The sequence below is a fragment of the Carassius gibelio genome, chromosome B10 (genome assembly GCF_023724105.1).
Source record: "Carassius gibelio isolate Cgi1373 ecotype wild population from Czech Republic chromosome B10, carGib1.2-hapl.c, whole genome shotgun sequence".
Classification (NCBI taxonomy): Eukaryota; Metazoa; Chordata; class Actinopteri; order Cypriniformes; family Cyprinidae; genus Carassius; species Carassius gibelio.
In genome coordinates this window covers 4556977-4575292 of record NC_068405.1, presented here as the reverse complement: position 1 = coordinate 4575292, position 18316 = coordinate 4556977, and the positions used below count along the sequence as shown (strand labels likewise).

Sequence of the window (18316 nt, the reverse complement as noted above, 5' to 3'; positions counted from 1 at the left end):
TTTAAGTATTTGCATACAATTTTGTGAATGTTGATTATTATATTTAATTATAAATATGAATTAAAGTGTGGACTCTGTTGTTAATTGTAACATTATAGTAATGTAAAGGGCTCCTTATAGTTTAGAGCATTGTTAAGAGCATATAAATATTCTAATTTTAGTACATTTCAGTATTTCCTATTTATTATTAGTTTGATCGGTTGATCGTTATTTAGCACTGCTCAACTGGTCAATTATTTATTATCAGACAACACTTCACAGAGGAAACAGGTACTCAATCATTAATTCACCCAACATTAACCAAGAAAATTTACAGGGACTTTATTAATTTATTTTTGCTAAACGTGAAATTGATTGAACATGCAGAATATTATCTAAACATATATTCATTTGTCTGAGGCCAAAACAGATATAAAGCAATACATAAAACAAATAGGTTTATAAAACAAATAGGTTTCCGCTTGCCAAGCCCTGCGATCTCTCTTAAAACCTTTCAATGTCACACTGCTGATGCATTAGGCAATTTATCATTGTAATGATGTCTCTGTAAAAGCCAAACTCTCCTGATCCTGCTTCAGTGCAGTGTGCAGCACTCAGCTTACTCTAATTATTCATGCGGTCTGGAGGTGCAGTGTGTTCTCTCCTTCTGAACCTTTCCCAAATTACTTTCAGTTGGAAGCGCCTACACGCCACAGTCTGCAGACCACTGCAGTAACGTCTCCAAAACCGACTCCTGTCCACACCTAAAGTATTGTGATGCCAGCCTGACTCATATTTTGGGTAGGTGATTTAAGTAACCACCAAGAACGCAGAACAGCAGCTCCCTAGGCGATGCAGAACACCCTATTGTCCGTACAGGGAGACTTTGGCAAACACCCACAACACACCAGCCTGCTGGCAGTGAGATCTGCAGAGGAAAGCACCACTCACCAAAATGCATTTCACTCTGATCTGGTTTGGCCTTTTTTGTCTATCGTTAATCAGCGGTCCTCCACAGACCTCTACACATGTCTAGACACTTTAATTAAAACCTGACCTGTTCAGATGGCCACTTAGAAAAGCATTCAGACATATGCAGAGAATGTAATGAATGATACTGGACCCAAATTCCAGTCGCATGACATCTTTCCTTGTCCTGCAGTACAGCTGGACTTTACTGATTCGGACAACACTGCGTGAGCTCATACAGCCACGGAGACAAAACACAAATGAAACTGGCCCTAAAATGTCACTCATTATTGTTTTTCATGGGGCCATGATGTAATATCAGCGTTTATCAGTGCTAGTCTGGGATTTTATTGCTGTCCAGAAATGGAAATGTCAGTGTTTTTCCTCCCACCTCCCAATTCCCAGCATATTTTTTTTTACTTCCAACAGTATTGTGTGGTAATGTAATTGAGCAATGTATTGAGTTTTATAAATCTTGTTTGACCACTGCTGCAGGTACTGGGTTGACTCAAACAAAGCTTGTTTCAGAGAACCAAGAACTGAAATGAACTATGACTGTGTATGAATGGCTGGGTGCTGGGGTTACATACTTAATATTCATTAATATTATCCTTTTAACTGCACTGACTTGTAGAAGATGAGTCACAAATATATCTGCTTTGTATATCTTCTCCAAAAAAAAAAAAAAAAAAAAAAAAATTGAAGCATAAAAAGTGTTGTCAACTTTGATCAAGATGAAAAAGGTGTTACTTAAAAACATACTGAAAGATTTGTGATCAACTGGAATATAATACCAGTTTGGGCATCAATGGAATGGAGAGGGTCTGTTTCCTTGAAATGGGTCAAATGAGACGCTTTGATGAATTTGGTGGATGTCTATGAGGAAGTGTCTAATGGTGGCCGGTGGTCTCACGTTACAAGAGAGGACCGCTTACATGGGGAACCTGAGGGGAAACTACTCGGACAAAATCCCACAAATCAATAAAGTGTAAATGCAGATCAATACATTCAGAGTTTCTGCCTTTGGAAAGGAGATTGCTGAAGGGTTTTGGAGCATGCAGTGTTTATCTGACTGAAAGTGGACAACGCTCAGGATGTCTCTAACTCATTAAAGACAATTACTGACCACCATCACCATCGGACAAATATCATCACACAGCTCAGCATGAACATCACATCCTCTCTACAGAGTCTGACAGAGAAGTTGGGGTCCCTAAAAGGATAGGAGGGTGAATCTGGGAGATCGTATATGGGGTTATACCTGTATCCGAAACAAGGCTGCATGTGTTTGCATTATATTTTGCTTTTAAAACAGCACAGCTCTAGTCTCCACCTGCTGCTCCTAGCCATCATAATGACCGTAAAATCACACACTACGCTGGAAATCTGCACAGAACTGTATTTTTCAGCTGGTTTGTGAGACATTAATATCAGGCTGTTTGCAGTAATTAACATTAACAGATTAGCTTGCTGTTCTAATGCATTGAGAGAAGTCATGGAAAAGCTCATACTTTCCTCTCTTGGCAATCATTCAAATGCACTTCATGCTCACTAATTGAAAAAAGGCATTAAGAAACTGGATTACAGGGAACAGAAAACTAATCATTTTTGCAATGTTGCAGCTGGGCTAGAGAAACCCCATTTAGCTTTCAGAAGATATTTACGAGCCATTGTTTTTAGACTCTCAACCCACATTTGATCAATATCACAATTTGAGCTGTATTACAGTTGTGGATGTAAGTACTGCAAGCAGACAGCATGAGATTAATGAGATACACTTATTTAACTGGGGAAAAGTGGAGTTCACCCATGCACAATTCACCACGATGCTTGGGTGGCCAGGTGAAAATGATGCACCTGATCAATTAAAAGTACAGTACACCTCAGAAAGAAAACATTCACATCTGAAGACAAAGGTTGCGAATGTAAGGGATTTGACTTCATCACTTTAATCGCTAGTGCTCGTGATAACTGACCCAGCAACAACAATAAGTCAATAAATATATATTTCTAAACACAAATAAAGTTGTGTGTAATCAATGCATCTGGATGTTAAACAAGCTTGTGTTGCACAGATGTGATGAGAGTGATCTTTGCCATGAAAACCACCTGACTTGAAGAACTTTGTCCTTTCTTTAAGCTCTTGCTCATAAAACACTAGTCTGTACAACAGATTATTAATAACCTCTTATCTAGCTTTTATAAAACCTCCGTTTGAAATATTACATGAAATTTTGAAGCTTTATAAAACTTTTCTGTGTGGTTCACTGTCCAACATTATTCATACATAACATGAATTCTGTGCCTCTATCACATGATATTATCAATTATTTATAATTATTCCAAAATAGGCTTCTGGATGAATGAAAAATCCCAAGCAGTGAGACCAACTCTAACATCAAAAAGAATAGAAACTATACATTTATAACTGAAATAAATACTAAAACATGAATACTCCCCAATTTATATAACCAAGTCGGTCATATAATCCAATGAACCAGAATGAATCCGACTTCACAAAGCTAAATACCTTATGAAGGAAAGAGAGCACCATTTAGGTGGAACATATTCATCAACATGTATCAGACTTTCCTAAGCTACATATACTAGAAAGGATAGCTTAGGACGATCACGCGGCTTTGATTAGGTTTTTTCCAGTATATTCTGGCAGCTTGGATTGGGTGGTACAGCCATTTACACATTGATTTTAATGCTTGTAAAAAGGATGCATTCTTACTTTTCCTGATGGTTAGGCTTGCTGTAGTATTTGCTTTTCCAAGGGTGTTGACTGCCTCACAGGTGTATAAACCAGCATCTGCTTCTGTGGACTTCCTGATCAACAGTTCATATATTTTTCCCCTGTAGAAAATGACATAATGATGGTACTTTATATTGCTTCTCAAAAGTCCAATGCTTTCACAATTAAACAGTCTTGCATCATTAACAGTTGAATTTAAAATGAGATTCAGTGTGTAATATAGTGTTAATGCACTGTTCTTGTATCTCAGCACAGGCCTGTTTGGATTGTACAGGGTTAAATCACCTGCCCACATACTATACACATGGCAGATACTTCTGACTCCATATTCAAATTAAGCAAAACCTTCATTCATCCTGAACAACTAATAATCATGTTTTTTTAAGTGTAATTCTGTTAGAGGAACTTACTGTTTCTTTTTTTTAAGCTTTATGCTTTTGGGTTTGTTTTTGCCTGCGAGTTCTTTTCCGTTCTTGTACCACTTAATGCTGGGCGGCGGGTTTCCTGCCACAATCTCACACCTCAGTACGGTCTTTTTTCCATCCTCCACTGTCACGCCCCGCAGCTCCTTTAACTTGGGTTCCACTGAAACAGAGACACACAACAGAAATTACTCACAGAATGCCATCATCCCTCACGAGGGTGAATCTTGCGATATTTCACCCCAGTCTAATTATATCTTTATTGTAGGCATTTGAGAAGAGGCTCTTCTTAATTGTCATTAAATCATGTCAAAAATATAAAAAGAAAATAGGTTTAATTTTTTTTTGCTAAATATTACTCAGATCTTCTGTGGTGGGAACCAGCTGCTGTCCTCTCAGTAAACAGATCCACATCATTTGTTAAAATAGATCCCTTTCCCTCATCAGAGTTGTTTTATGATGCCAAGAAACTTTCTAGTTAAATGTTATGATTTGATTTGATATTCAGCAGAATAAACAGTGAACAAATAAATGATAAATAGCATTTATGTTGTACAGTGTATTATAGAAGTACCCATAAAGACTGAAAAAAGAAAAACTGAATTGAATTTGTAAAAATGTGGACACACTTGAATGGATGTCATACAAACACAGCTCTAAACTGTAAGGTTTTAATCAATCAAGACCAATTATACAGATTCATGTTTTCCTAGCAGTGGTTTGCATATACAAACCCGATTCCAAAAAAGTCGGGACACTGTACAAATTGTGAATAAAGACAGAATGCAATGATGTGGAAGTTTTAAATTTCAATATTTGATTCAGAATACAACATAGATGACATATCAAATGTCTAAACTGAAAAAAAAAGTATTTTTTTTTAGGGAAAAATAAGTTGATTTTAAATGTCATGGCATCAACACATCTAAAGAAAGTTGGGGCAAGGCCATGTTTCCCACTGTGTGGCATCTTCTTTTTATAACAGTCTGCAAACGTCTGGGACTGAGGACACAAGCTGATCAAGTTTAGGAAGAGGAATGTTGTCTCATTCTTGTCTAATACAGGCTTCTAGTTGCTCAACTGTCTTAGGTCTTCTTTGTCTCATCTTCCTCTTTACGATGCACCAAATGTTTTCTATGGTGAAAGATCTGGACTGCAGGCTGGTCATTTCAGTATATGGATCCTTCTTCAACACAGCCATGATGTTGTAATTGATGCAGAATGTGGTCTGGCATTGTCTTGTTGGAAAATGCAAGGTCTTCCCTGAAAGAAACGACGTCGTCCCAGTTTTCCAAAAAAAACTTCAAATTTTGGTTCTTCTGACCACAGAACAGTTTTCCACTTTGCCAAAGTCCATTTTAAATGAACCTTGGCCCAGAGAAAACACCTGCACTTCTGGATCATGTTTAAATGGCTTATTTTTTAACCTATAGAGTTTTAGCCGGCAACGGCGGAGGGCACAGTGGATTGTGTTCACTGACAGTGTTTTCTGTAAGCATCCCTGAGCCCATGTTGTGATTTCCATTACAGTAGCATTCCTGTATGTGATGCAGTGCTGTCTAAGAGCTGAAGATCACAGCATCCAGTATGGTTTCAGGATGGTTTTCCGGCCTTGGCCCTTACGCACAGAGATTGTTCCAGATTCTCTGAATCTTTGGATGATATTATGCACTGTAGATGATGATTACTTCAAACTCTTTGCAATCTTTCTCTGAGAAACTCCTCTCTGATATTTTTCCACTATTTTTCACTGCAGCATTGGGGGAATTGGTGATCCTCTGCCCATCTTGACTTCTGAGAGACTCTGAGAGGCTATTTTTATACCCAATCATGTTGCCAATTGACCTTATAAGTTGCAAATTGGTCCTCCAGCTGTTCCTTATATGTACATTTAACTTTTCCGGCCTCTAATTGCTACCTGTCCCAACTTTTTTGGAATTAAATTCAAAATGAGCCAATATTTGGCATGACATTTCAAAATGTCTCAGTTTCAACATTTGATATGTTATCTATATTCTATTGTGAATAAAATAGAAGTTTATGAGATTTGTAAATTATTCCATTCCTTTTTTACTCACAATTTGTAAAGTGTCCCAACTATTTTGGAATGAGGATTGTTTTTTTCTGAATTTAGCAGTAGGTAAATGACTCATCATCCAGTTTTTTAATCTTGCCTATGCATTCCATTCGTTTTTCAAATTGGTGTGTTTCACCGGGCCACAAAGAAATACAGAGCTGAGTATCATCAGCATTAGAGTGAAAGCTAACACAGTGTTTCCTGATGATATCTCCCAATGGTATCATGTAAAGTGTGAAAAGTAACGGCCCTAGTACTGAGCCTTGAGGTACTTCATACTGCACTTGTGATCGATATGATCCCTCTTTATTCACTGCTACGAATTGTTGGCAGTCAGATTCTAATTCACTTCCATTAATGCCAACAAAGTTTTCTAGTCTATTCAAGAGAATGTTGTGGTCAATAGTGTAAAATGCAGTGTTAAGATCGAATAGAACTAATAGAGAGATACAACCACGATCAGATGATAAGAGCAGATCATTTGTAACTCTAAAGAGAGCAGTCTCAGTACTATAATATGGTTTAAATCCTGACTTGAAATCCTCATTGATACCATTTTTCTCTAAGAATGAATATAATTGTGAGGATACTACCTTTTGTAATATCTTGGACAATATCTATGACTGTAACATCTTCCTGTTATAGCACAAAGTTTCTCACTGTTAATAATTAACAATAACAATAATTCCTATTGTTCTAATTATATAGGCACTCAAAGTGCTTTTACACTGTCAAGGGTATCTCATCATCCACCACCAGTGTGCAGCATCCATCTGGATGGTTTATTATACTGTTAGCTATAAGCCCAAACAAGCAAGGGATGATTGCGGTACTGCAGTAATAACTAAAGTCTAAAGAGACATACAGATAACTAAAGATGTAGAAACCACATTTCATAAACCTGTTCATTTTTTTTTTTTATTCAGGTGTTTTGGAGAGTTTTTTTCTTTGATTATTCACCCTCTAAATTAATGTTGCTGTGTTGATTATAGTGAGAATGATTTATGGATGATTACAATAACGGCCCCTCAAACTTCCTGCATACACTCTCTTTATTCTACCTATTTATTCTTGAATTTTGGGCTGGCAAAGCTAACAAAAGAACACAGATTTCTACTGAACCGGAAGGTGTTTGTTTGCCAGCTTAAACCAGTCACAGCTGCTCAATTTATTGTGAATCATCAGAAACACTAAACTCTGAAACAGTCCAAACCCCCAGTTCCCAACGATACACTATGCAGCTCAAAAAATCTTGCTCCTCTGCAAGAGGCTATTGCCTTATCTTACAACAGTTCCTGTTGACAAGGAGGTTTTAATAACAAGAATCGTCTGCGTAGCACAGTGGTGACCGCAATACAGACAGAACTGCTTCCTGTAGGAATCTCTACAGGGACACCTTTTGGGTTTCCTCACACAGATTCCATCCATCCATCTACATGCCCCATTGAGTGCGGTATAAATGCATGTCATATTTTACCATAGTAAAATCACGAACACATAACACTGAGTAGCTTTGTGTCTGATATCTGCGTTTCCTCGAGTCTGCGCAGTTTCTGTGTAAAGGCTGCTGCCCATCCAGCTGTTTCTTTATGTCACGGACCAGTTGCCTTTGGGGAAACTCCTACACTCTTTCTTAGGCCGCAAAATTGAGTCGGATCAGGGTCCGCATTCCAGTACAGCGAGAGAAGAATTCCATGATCTAATATGAGCTTAGACAGACAAATCAGCCAGTGATCTTATTTTCCTTACTTTTTCCTAGCAATAATAAAATTTAATTAATTTGTAATTAAAGGGGGAAATCCATTTAGTGATATTAATATTAATATACGATATTGCTTGATATTAAGTGAGTCAATTCTCACACAGGTGTCCTAGCACAAAAAGATTACTAACTAAAGAAAAGTGTCTTTATTTTAAACACTAGATCTTTTATTGTTTTGTCTTAACATCAGATGTTTAGATTGCAAAGATTTCTTACAATAAATAAAAGTTGCTTTGATATTTTATGTCTAACAGAGAGACATTGAGACATTTTTAAGTTGACTCGAAGGTCTAAATATTTCACAGTAATACCTGGCATGTGTTTACGCACACAGATACACACATACACACACAGCCACCATGCTGAAACTCAACAAACAGGACTCATTTTACACAAGCGAGTTTCATCTAAAGCTGGCACGAGCGTGTTTCAACATGAGCGTATTAACGAATCAGTGCAGAGAAATGTGAATGAGTTTTTCTGCCTAATATTTCACCAGGAGATCATTCACAGAATCCATTCACTCAGACCTTCTGCCATGCGCCACAACTGCCATTAAATAAATAAAACATGAACATCTCTAAATGGTAAAATCACTGATCTTCAATTCTTATAACACATAAGTTTAATACTTAGCATGAATAATCAATAATCAAGAGTGTGTGTTCAGTTACATACAACGGGGTCCAAAAATGACAGCATCTGATTCAAATCAAATTCCACCTGATATTTATTTATTTTTGCTTTGTTATGCTGTGAACATGATCATCAGGTGTAGATCATGAAGCTCCAGTGCTGCTGTCATTAAACTATAAAAGACCAAAAACTGACACCTTCTCACATTTAAGATCACGTTTTTCCAATTCAACCTTTAACTCAAATTGTTTTTAGATTCATATAATGCTTACATTTTTTGAACGCCACTGAACTATTATAAAATCATCTATAAGTTAAGCAGCGTGTATGATAAACAGAAACCCTCTTTATTAAGTCACCAGACCGGTGGGTCATGTTAATGGTTACAAACATTTCTGCACTTTCTCCTTTTACAGAGTCACATGCGCACAAAAATCACAGTGGATTGCAACACCTGTAATCTAAAAGCACAGCTCTAAAAGACCTGAGTTCAGAAACAATTGAAGGCTACTTGATAGTTGAGCTGTCAATCCATTCACAACAGCCAAAACCTGGACACATTTCCCACACCTCATCCGAGCAGCGCTTTACCTTGCGGGGAGTTTTCAGACTTGTTTGTTCTCTCAGGATCCTTATCCTTTTTCTTAACGCCACTTTTCCCTTCTTTCCGTGTGTTCTTCTCAGACATGATGTCCTGTAGCTCTGTTAGTCTGTCAGTCAGTCAAACTTCTGCGCGTGGTGTGAACGTGGACTCCCTCCAGCCAACTGCTGAACAGAAACTCTCCACCGTGAGCATGTGTATTTTACATACTCAGAGGCGGGACCAACTCTCAATGTGTCAGATTTCTGTGTCTCCCAATTACAAGCAGTGTGTGCTTTACTAATCTGAGCTTTTCTTTATTTATCTATTAGTAACCATAGCTGTGTTAGAGACTGCTGCTGCTTTGAAGACTTCTTCATATTTGAAGACATGATTCTTCACCAGTGTTGGAGAGTCACTAGTTAATGTAAGGGAATTATGTATTTTTATTACAACGTACATGTAACTGTAATCAGTTACTAAGAAAAATGTTTTTACACAGATTTAATAGATTTTTTTCTCAAATTGCATTGACTGCTATAAAATAAAATGAAGTAGTTTAGGACACAGAATAGAATGCATTTATAACTGTTCATTTGATATTTGGGTTTATCTAAATGCTTTATTTTTCTTTTAAGAATGACTTTTAGACGCCTGTGTTTCCTGTCATAGTTATGCAAAGATTTGATTTCAAAAACAGATTATTAATTTTTCTTTTATTTTTATTATAGCTTTTAAATCTGTATTTAACCTTGAAATGGTCTCAAAGTAGAAAGAGGAGCTAAAGTCTGATTTTGTGGTGGCTGTGCTTTAAATTAAATTATTATAATCTTTTGAAAGCCTGACAATGAGTAATCGGTGTTGAGCACTACAGTAAGGTCAACCCTGCCTGCTTAACATTTAGGAAAATTATTATCAGTTGAAAACATTTATTTGAAATTCAGAAAAGTAATCAAATGTAATCAGTTACATTACTTAAAGTAATTGATATAGTTACACTACTTGTTACATTTTAAATAGAATAACTTTTAATCTGTAACCTTTAACATTTCCAAAGTAACCTTCCCAACCCGGTTCTTTTGATGGTCTCCTGATTGATGTGTACACAAAGTGGTCACATGGGTGCTGTCATATACTGTACTGTGAAATGTGTCATAACAAAATACTCAGCAGTAATTTATCAATAGAAAAATAGTATACACAAATAATACTTCTGTCATGCTCTGTCATGCTTTCTTTGGATGTGACGACACATCGCTGACATAAGCATGGCCAGCTTGACAAGACCAGACATGGCCGTGGTTTCAGTTCTTACTGTTATCACTGTTTGATGTGGATCTGTCTTGTTTGCCATGTGGGACAAATGTCATGCTACAGCCATAAAGAAGATCATACAGCTCACTGAAACTGGAGCTTTACAGTGGTGATGCATTCAAACTAAATATGCTTAACAAAAAACAAAAAAACAGATCTGATTGACCGGACTACACAATAATTATCAGAAAACCTCTTTAAAACTAAACAAATTAATTAATTACATACTGCTCATTTACTATCCTAAACAAATAACTTTTTGCATTTCAAACATTAAAACAAAAATTGCTTAAAAAATAGAGCAAATATCTGTTTGCCATCCTATGTAATGTCATTCATTCCCCAATGAATACACCAAAATTAAAATATTTCCTATAGCCATTTTATGTCTGATACTGTATATATTGTTAAACAAATAATAAAACATAACACCTCACATTTAACTGTGTGATGATTTAGATTTTCAAGGTTAACAATTGGTTCATAACAGAGTGAATACCAGGCGAACACACACACACACACACACTCACTCTACATATATACCTGTAAAGTGTCTGATCCCATGGCAAGGGAGGAGTTTCTTACTCAAAAAGTGTTAGTCTGCATTCCTTTCTGAAATGTTAGCAGAATTAAATGTTTAGATTAGTGCTTAATGAAATAAACTAACATTGAGGTTCTCTGCAGATTACTAAATAGGAGTATCTTTGTCTTTTTATGCTTATACAGTGTATTTAATTTGGGTAGACAATGTAATTATTTTTAAACATTTAGATAATTACTTTGTCATGCTGTATATTCATGTAATTTACAGTCTCTGTCTTCCACAAATACTGACTCAGCTGTGTCGAGCTATCAAGGACTGTTACATAAACTAAACACTACAATCTTAAAAACTGGGCTCATTAATCCAATTTAACGGGACCTTTATAGCTGTAGTAGTTAAATAGCAATGCTAAATATATAAAATATCTTTAAAAATAATGCACATTTTTTATTCTTTGTTTTTAAAGTTTTTTGAAAATATTTACAAAATGTAAAGTGAAAAAAAAGTAAGAAATCTGTAATATCATATGCAGGTAGTTTTGCTTAAAAGTTGAATGTCAAATTTTCAGGAAATTTAGGGATACATATGTTTTTTAAGGATGTTTGAAATTTTATTGGAAAACAGGACAAACGTATTTTATTAATACTAGGTAGGCACAAAAGTTTTATTTACAGTGGTAATTTTAGACGTTACCCTCACAAATCCAGTCCTGAGACATTTCCTTTAGCACAAGCACTGGCACGTCAGTTACTGAGCAAACAGGTCACACTTCAAAGTTAGTCCTCGGTTCTGTATAATTCGAACCTTTCAGTTTCACCCAGTGGGTGTTGAATGAAACTCTCCAGCCCTCCAGGTCGACGCCACACAGTCATCCTGAGAGTCTCCGAGAGGTGGGTGGGGTCGGGCGGATCGAGGAAATCCAGGAGTTCTTCCTCCTTCACAAAGGCTGATGTGTCACACACACGGTTACAGTTAAGGATACGGTTAAGTGAGCTTGGAGTAAGAATGTGTGGGCTTCAATAAACAGGAGCATGCCACTGCAGACCTGTGCTCCAATGCATGCAGAGCGTGTGTAAACACAGTGAGTGCTCATCCAAAGGGATCGGTCTCAACGATCCCTAGAGAAAGACTACACTTATGGACTTCAAACAGGATGCCAGTGACAGGAAGAATTCCTGCCCAGGCTCACTGGAAATACGTGCCTCCTACATTTCTGCAAAACTAAAAAAAAAAAATGCACATATACCTATGAATCACTTGTTGAACAATAGGGGCCGTAAAACTCTGACAACTTTTATTCTTCACACAAAGTATGGTTTACAGGACTAGAGTTTTGATTAAGAAAGCCTTATCTTTACACTACTTTATTATGTTATGACTTGAAAACTATTTTAACATTCTGCGAGATTTGAAAACTGATACATTTCAATGTTAGCACCACATGCTCAGCTTCATATGGTGGGATTGCAAATTTAAGAATCTGTCTTAAATCTCCTGATCCTACAACCTGAAGACAATCACATGAAAAAATATGGTGAAATACACTGTATTTAGTGTTTAAGGTAAATATGATGACATCAGACAAATGACTCTCAAGCAAAGTTAGTATCAATAAGTTTCTGCCATTTCCTCTCTGCTCTCTTTCTCTTGATTCATAAGTCTTGATTGATTCTCTTGATTGTAAGTCAAATGAGTCTGATTTCTCACTTTTTGTCTGTAATGGCTCTTCGTGCCTCTGCCCTAGACTTTGAAAAGTCATGCTAAATGTATTAAGACCTGAAAACTTTATTTACATTTTTTGTTTAAGGTCACCCCATGTGCTTTGTCTCCATTCCTAAACACTGCCTCCTAAATGTATATAAACTACTATGTATCACTGCCTAAGTTCGAGTTTTAATGACTGCAGCACAGCACAGTGCATTCTCAATAAAGAAGCCTGCTGACGATACCCAAGAGTCTCCTGGTCTTTGTTTTTGAGTGATAGTCTTTTGAGTCCCTTGTTTGTCCTGAACAGGAAAACAGTCTGCTGTTCTTCAGAAAAATAATTTAAGTCCCACAAATTCTTTGGTTTTCTTTGGCCTAGTTGATTTTACGGTGTGTGTGTGTGTGTGGGGGGGGGGGGGGGGGCTGGGGGAGGTTAGGGTTGTCATGGTACCAAAATTTCAGTATTAGGTACCGATACAAGTTAAAAGGCACGGTTCTTTGTACCAATTTCGGTACCAAAGCAAAACACAAAAATATGCTAATTTTTTTCTTTTTTTAACTTAAGTAATTTACATACTTATTTACAATTGTGTTTAAGGTTTTTCTACAAATAATATAAATATGAAAAACAGTAAACAAGTTTAATTTGTCTTTTAATTGATGAAATTTAAATACATTTTGTTTTAAAACACCTGCTGAGGCAGGCCCACCACAGGTTGGTCAGGCCTGGGTGTATGTCACATGGTTAGCTGTATGCTAGTTTGATAATGTATGCAAGCTGGCAGGCATTTCTGTGCCAAATAAACTCTCTCTGGTTTCGTACATGTATCAGAAACATTTTTTAAGCGTGGCTCTTTATGACATCATGAAGGGTGGAACTCCTTATATGGGCATTTCTCTCAGAAGAGCACGCCTGTGCACACATCGACCAAAGAACGTGCAAGAGCATGCCAATCCACATTTTTCATTTGCCAACGTTGCACAGGACTTGCTCGGGAAGAATGTCTCCAAACAAATTTGCATTTGGTAGTAAGGAAATGAAAACCTTGTTCAGCTTCCCAAAGTACTCAGCGTTATGTAAACAGATATGTAGCTCTACCCACGGCATGCCTCCAGGAGCTCGGCTGTTTTCGGAGAGAATCGTAAAGCTGTATATCTCTTTTATAAATGTGTTACAACTAAAGACTCTTTGGAGATATGAAGGATGCAGTACTACTTCATAGGTACTCAAGATTAACATGAGATTAGGTGAAACTGCATGTGTTATGTCCCCTTTAAAAAAATCCTTAATTGCAATTTGCCCACGATGAGTAACAGCCAATATACCGGATGTGGTGCACATTCCAAAAAAGTTGGGACAGGTAGCAATAAGAGGCTGGAAAATGTTAAATGTATATATAAGGAACAGCTGGAGGACCAATTTGCAACTTATTAGGTCAATTGGCAACACGATTTGGTATAAAAAGAGTTTTCTCTGGGCCAATGTTAATTTAAAATGGACTTTGGCAAAATGGAAAACTGTTCTGTGGTCAGAAGAACCAAAATGTGAAGTTCTTTTTGGAAAACTAGGACGCCATGTCATCCAGACTAAAGAGGACAAGGACAACCCTAGTTGTTATCAGCGCTCAGTTCAGAAGCATCTCTGATGGTGTGGGGTTGCATGAGTGTGTGTGGCATGGGCAGCTTACACTTCTGGAAAGATGAGCACCATCAATGCTGAAAGGTATATCCAAGTTCTAGAACAACATATGCTCCCATCCAGACCTCGTCTCTTTCAGGGAAGACCTTGCATTTTCCAACATGACGATGTCAGACCACATACTGCATCAATTACAACATCATGGCTGTGTAGAAGAAGGATCGGGATACTGAAATGACCAGCCTGCAGTCCAGATCTTTCACCCATAGAAAACATTTGTCACATCATAAAGAGGAAGATGTGACAAAGAAGACCTAAGACAGTTGAGCAACTAGAAGCCTGTATTAGACAAGAATGGGACAATATTCCTATTCCTAAACTTGAGCAACTTGTGTCCTCAGTCCCCAGACGTTTGCAGACTGTTATAAAAAGAAGAGGGGATGCCACACAGTGGGAAACATGGCCTTGCCCCAACTTTTTTGAGATGTGTTGATGCCATGACATTTAAAATCAACTTATTTTCCCCTTAAAATTATACATTTTCCCAGTTTAGACATTTGATATGTCATCTATGTTGTATTCTGAATCAAATATTGAAATTTAAAACTTCCACATCATTGCATTCTGTTTTTATCCACAATTTGTACAGTGTCCCGACTTTTTTGGAATTGGGTTTGCAAAACTGCATTGCTAAACTTAAAATTAAAAATTAAACTGATTAAATAACACTACACAAAATCTTGTAGATTACAATCTGCAACTAGACAGATGTACTGTTACTTCCTCTACAGTCAGAAATCTGGGTGTTATATTAGACAGCAACTTGTCTTTTGAAAATCATATTTCCCATGTTACAAAAACTGCATTCTTCCATCTTAGAAACATTGCCAAGCTACGAAACATGTTATCTGTTTCTGATGCAGAAAAGCTAGTTCATGCATTCATGACCTCTAGACTGGACTATTGTAATGCACTTCTAGGTGGTTGTCCTTTACAGTCTCTGCACTGGCTACCTATTAAGTTCCGTATCAGTTACAAAGTCTCATTACTTACCTATAAGGCCCTAAATGGTTTAGCTCCTGCATACCTAACTACTCTTCTACCACGCTACAACCCATCACGCACCCTAAGGTCACAAAACGCTGGACTTTTGGTAGTTTCTAGGATAGCAAAGTCCACTAAAGGAGGTAGAGCTTTCTCTCATTTGGCTCCTAAACTCTGGAATAGCCTTCCTGATAATGTTCGGGGTTCAGACAAACTCTCTCTGTTTAAATCTAGATTAAAAACACATCTCTTTCGCCAAGTATTCGGATAATGTAGTTGTGGCGAGTGGGGCGGGGCCGAGAGACGTGGGAACGAGGAGTGAGGCCAGGTGTAGTGATTGGACATGAGCTGCACCTGCGCCCCACCGCCGGTATCGAGTCCCACGTAGGAGATGGAAGGATATAAGACTGGAGCGACGACCGTGAAGGACGAGAGAGGACCAGGCCTGGGACATTATTTTATGTTTGCTTTTTATTTTGAGTGCACCAGTCGTCCGTGAGGGGCTGGTGTGCTGTTTTGTGTTTATTTTTCAATTATTAAAATGTTTTGATTGTGCGCCGGTTCCTGCCTCCTTCTTCCCGATGAATATGGAGTTTTAATATCGTTACAGTATCTTTTTAATTGTGAGTGTAGTTGCATCTGATCAAATGTGCATTTTTATTCATTAGCTTGGGTTAAACTAATTTTAGTTTGTTGGATCAGCAGCTATGCTAATGATGTCTCTATTTGTTTCTCTGTTTCTGCTGGGATCTTCATCCCGTGGTAACTAGGATTTACAAAAGCTCCCGTCTCGATCCAGAACACCTGAGAAGAGACGATGCTAATCATCAGAGGACCTCAGATGATGCTAACCTTGAATCAACAAACAGAACTAACAAATATTGCTACATGTGTGACTGCATCATATAATAATTGCTGTTAATAATGTTCATCATCTGGCTGACTACGTCTTGTATTAATTTTTCAAAAAATCCTGTCAAACGTGCACAAACTGACAGTCACCACTTATAAGCTATTACTAAATATTGTAGAAACATAATTTTCTGTAAAGTTGCTTTGTAACAATTTGTGTTGTAAAAAGCGCTATGCAAATAAACTTGAAATTGAAAAACAAATATATGAGATGCAGGTTTACTATACTATTACTTTAATAAATTACATGCGTGATTCACAGAGCAGCTCTGTTCACAGTAAATTCTGCTCCACACAAACGGTTATCATTTACATGCATGGAGCATCTCAAACTCCATCTGTGCTTATTGGTGTTAGTTTTGGTTTATTATTCACGTTTTTCCTACACCACATGAGGCTTTGTGCAAATTATGGGAGAATGGAGTCTATTTACACTTTAAACAATCAAAAATTCAATTTCAGGGAATTATTCACAGCTTATACTGTAAATTAAATAAGGAGAACAGACCAAAAATGCATAAGATACTGTATGTTGTCTTTTTTCATTTGCTTAAGATGGAATATAAAGGAAACATGAAAATACTCAGGAAGAATATAATGCAGTGGGCTGAAAAGAGCCATTCGATTTATTAAGGTTATTTTATCACATCACATTAATAAACCAAACATAAAATTATTCTCCTGAATTATGAAAATAGAAAATGAATGAACATGTACAGCCCATATTCAGTAAAAATGACAGAGAGGATTATTTGTAGTGCAATCTTATGATCTGAAATGATTTCCTGCAGTCTTTTGGAGTCTGACTTCCCCAAACCAGAAGTGTCTCTCATAATTTAAAACGCAGTAGCTCTTTAGGAAAAAGGTTAATGTAAAGGTTAAAGGATAATGTTCATATGGCAATGCAACGTGCACCCTCTTCAGGCATTAGTTAGCTCTTGTTTATAATTCATTATGTATTTTAACAGGTTTGTTCATTAAAACCATATGATTAATTGCTTTTGATACTTTATTTGAAAAAAATATATAATTGCTTCATTGTTATTACATATTTATTTAAAGTAATGTTAAAGGCTATTCACTTATGTCTATTTTTATTATTAAAAAATATATATAATAATCTGATCACTCGGTTAATCACGATTACAAAAATAATCGTTAGTAACAGCACTAGTTGAGTTTGGTGTAGGGGGTATTTTCATCTCCAATATGACTGAGCATAGATTTTTATGCAACACTCCCTAGACATTTGAGTTCTGAACTACCACAATACATAACTAAAGCAATCCACGCCTGTAGCAATGTAATAAAACATGGAGATGGTCACATATTAGACGAGTGTTTTACTGGCACTCACTGGACATTTCCCTTTAAAAACTGGCACAGAACATGCAGTAAAATCCGTAATATCGTTAGAGAAATATCTCCAAAAGCATGTGTTTCCTGTGAGCCTGTGTTGAAGGAATCTGAACTAGTTATTCACTGGAAACTAGGAAATTTCACTGCAACACACCACAATTTGATATTCTTTGCGCAAAAAATAATATTACATCTGTTTATAAAAAGCAGAAGCATAGCTGTTTTGCCAAAAATCTTGATATATCATTTCAGGATTTTTTTTTACATTTCATTAAAGGATTATTAGTCGCTCTATGTAACTTATTAAAGTGTTTTTTATGAGTTCAGCTTCCTGCCACCTAATTCACTTCTAAGACATTGGGACATTTAGGAATTTTACCGTAGTACTGACAGTAAGACACATGCCCTTATTACGGACACTATTACGCAGACACCTGATGGTGCAGGGTCCCTTCCCACATGCAACAGGCTTAAAAATATGATCCATGTTACAAAACTGTGTCATAAATAGAAAATGTTGCTCAATGCTGTCACTTCCTTTAAACAATAATTGACGAAGATGCGTAATTGGTGACTTTTATTCACCTACACCAAGTCTTTTCGTACAAACAATTTAT

The 18316-nt window shown here is 36.8% G+C and overlaps 1 protein-coding gene and 1 long non-coding RNA gene across 7 annotated transcripts in view; one reads left to right on the top strand and one right to left on the bottom strand.

Moving 5' to 3' along the window:
• Positions 1 to 18316, top strand: part of LOC127965988 (uncharacterized) — a 201079-nt gene that overhangs the window by 43330 nt on the left and 139433 nt on the right. The gene's annotated exons all lie outside the window — the stretch shown is intronic.
• The window catches only part of nrg1 (neuregulin 1), a 109653-nt gene that overhangs the window by 37838 nt on the left and 53499 nt on the right, over positions 1 to 18316 (bottom strand). For 4 of the 6 annotated variants that reach the window (XM_052566745.1, XM_052566743.1, XM_052566746.1 and 1 more), the window contains exons 2-3: positions 4117 to 4291; positions 3686 to 3807 (exon numbers count right to left, since the gene is read on the bottom strand). In XM_052566745.1, coding sequence (XP_052422705.1) covers positions 3686 to 3807; positions 4117 to 4291 — 297 coding nt within the window. Of the gene's footprint in view, positions 1 to 3685; positions 3808 to 4116; positions 4292 to 9194; positions 9405 to 18316 lie in introns of those variants that run through there. The other 2 variants (XM_052566749.1, XM_052566750.1) reach the window with 2 other exon arrangements.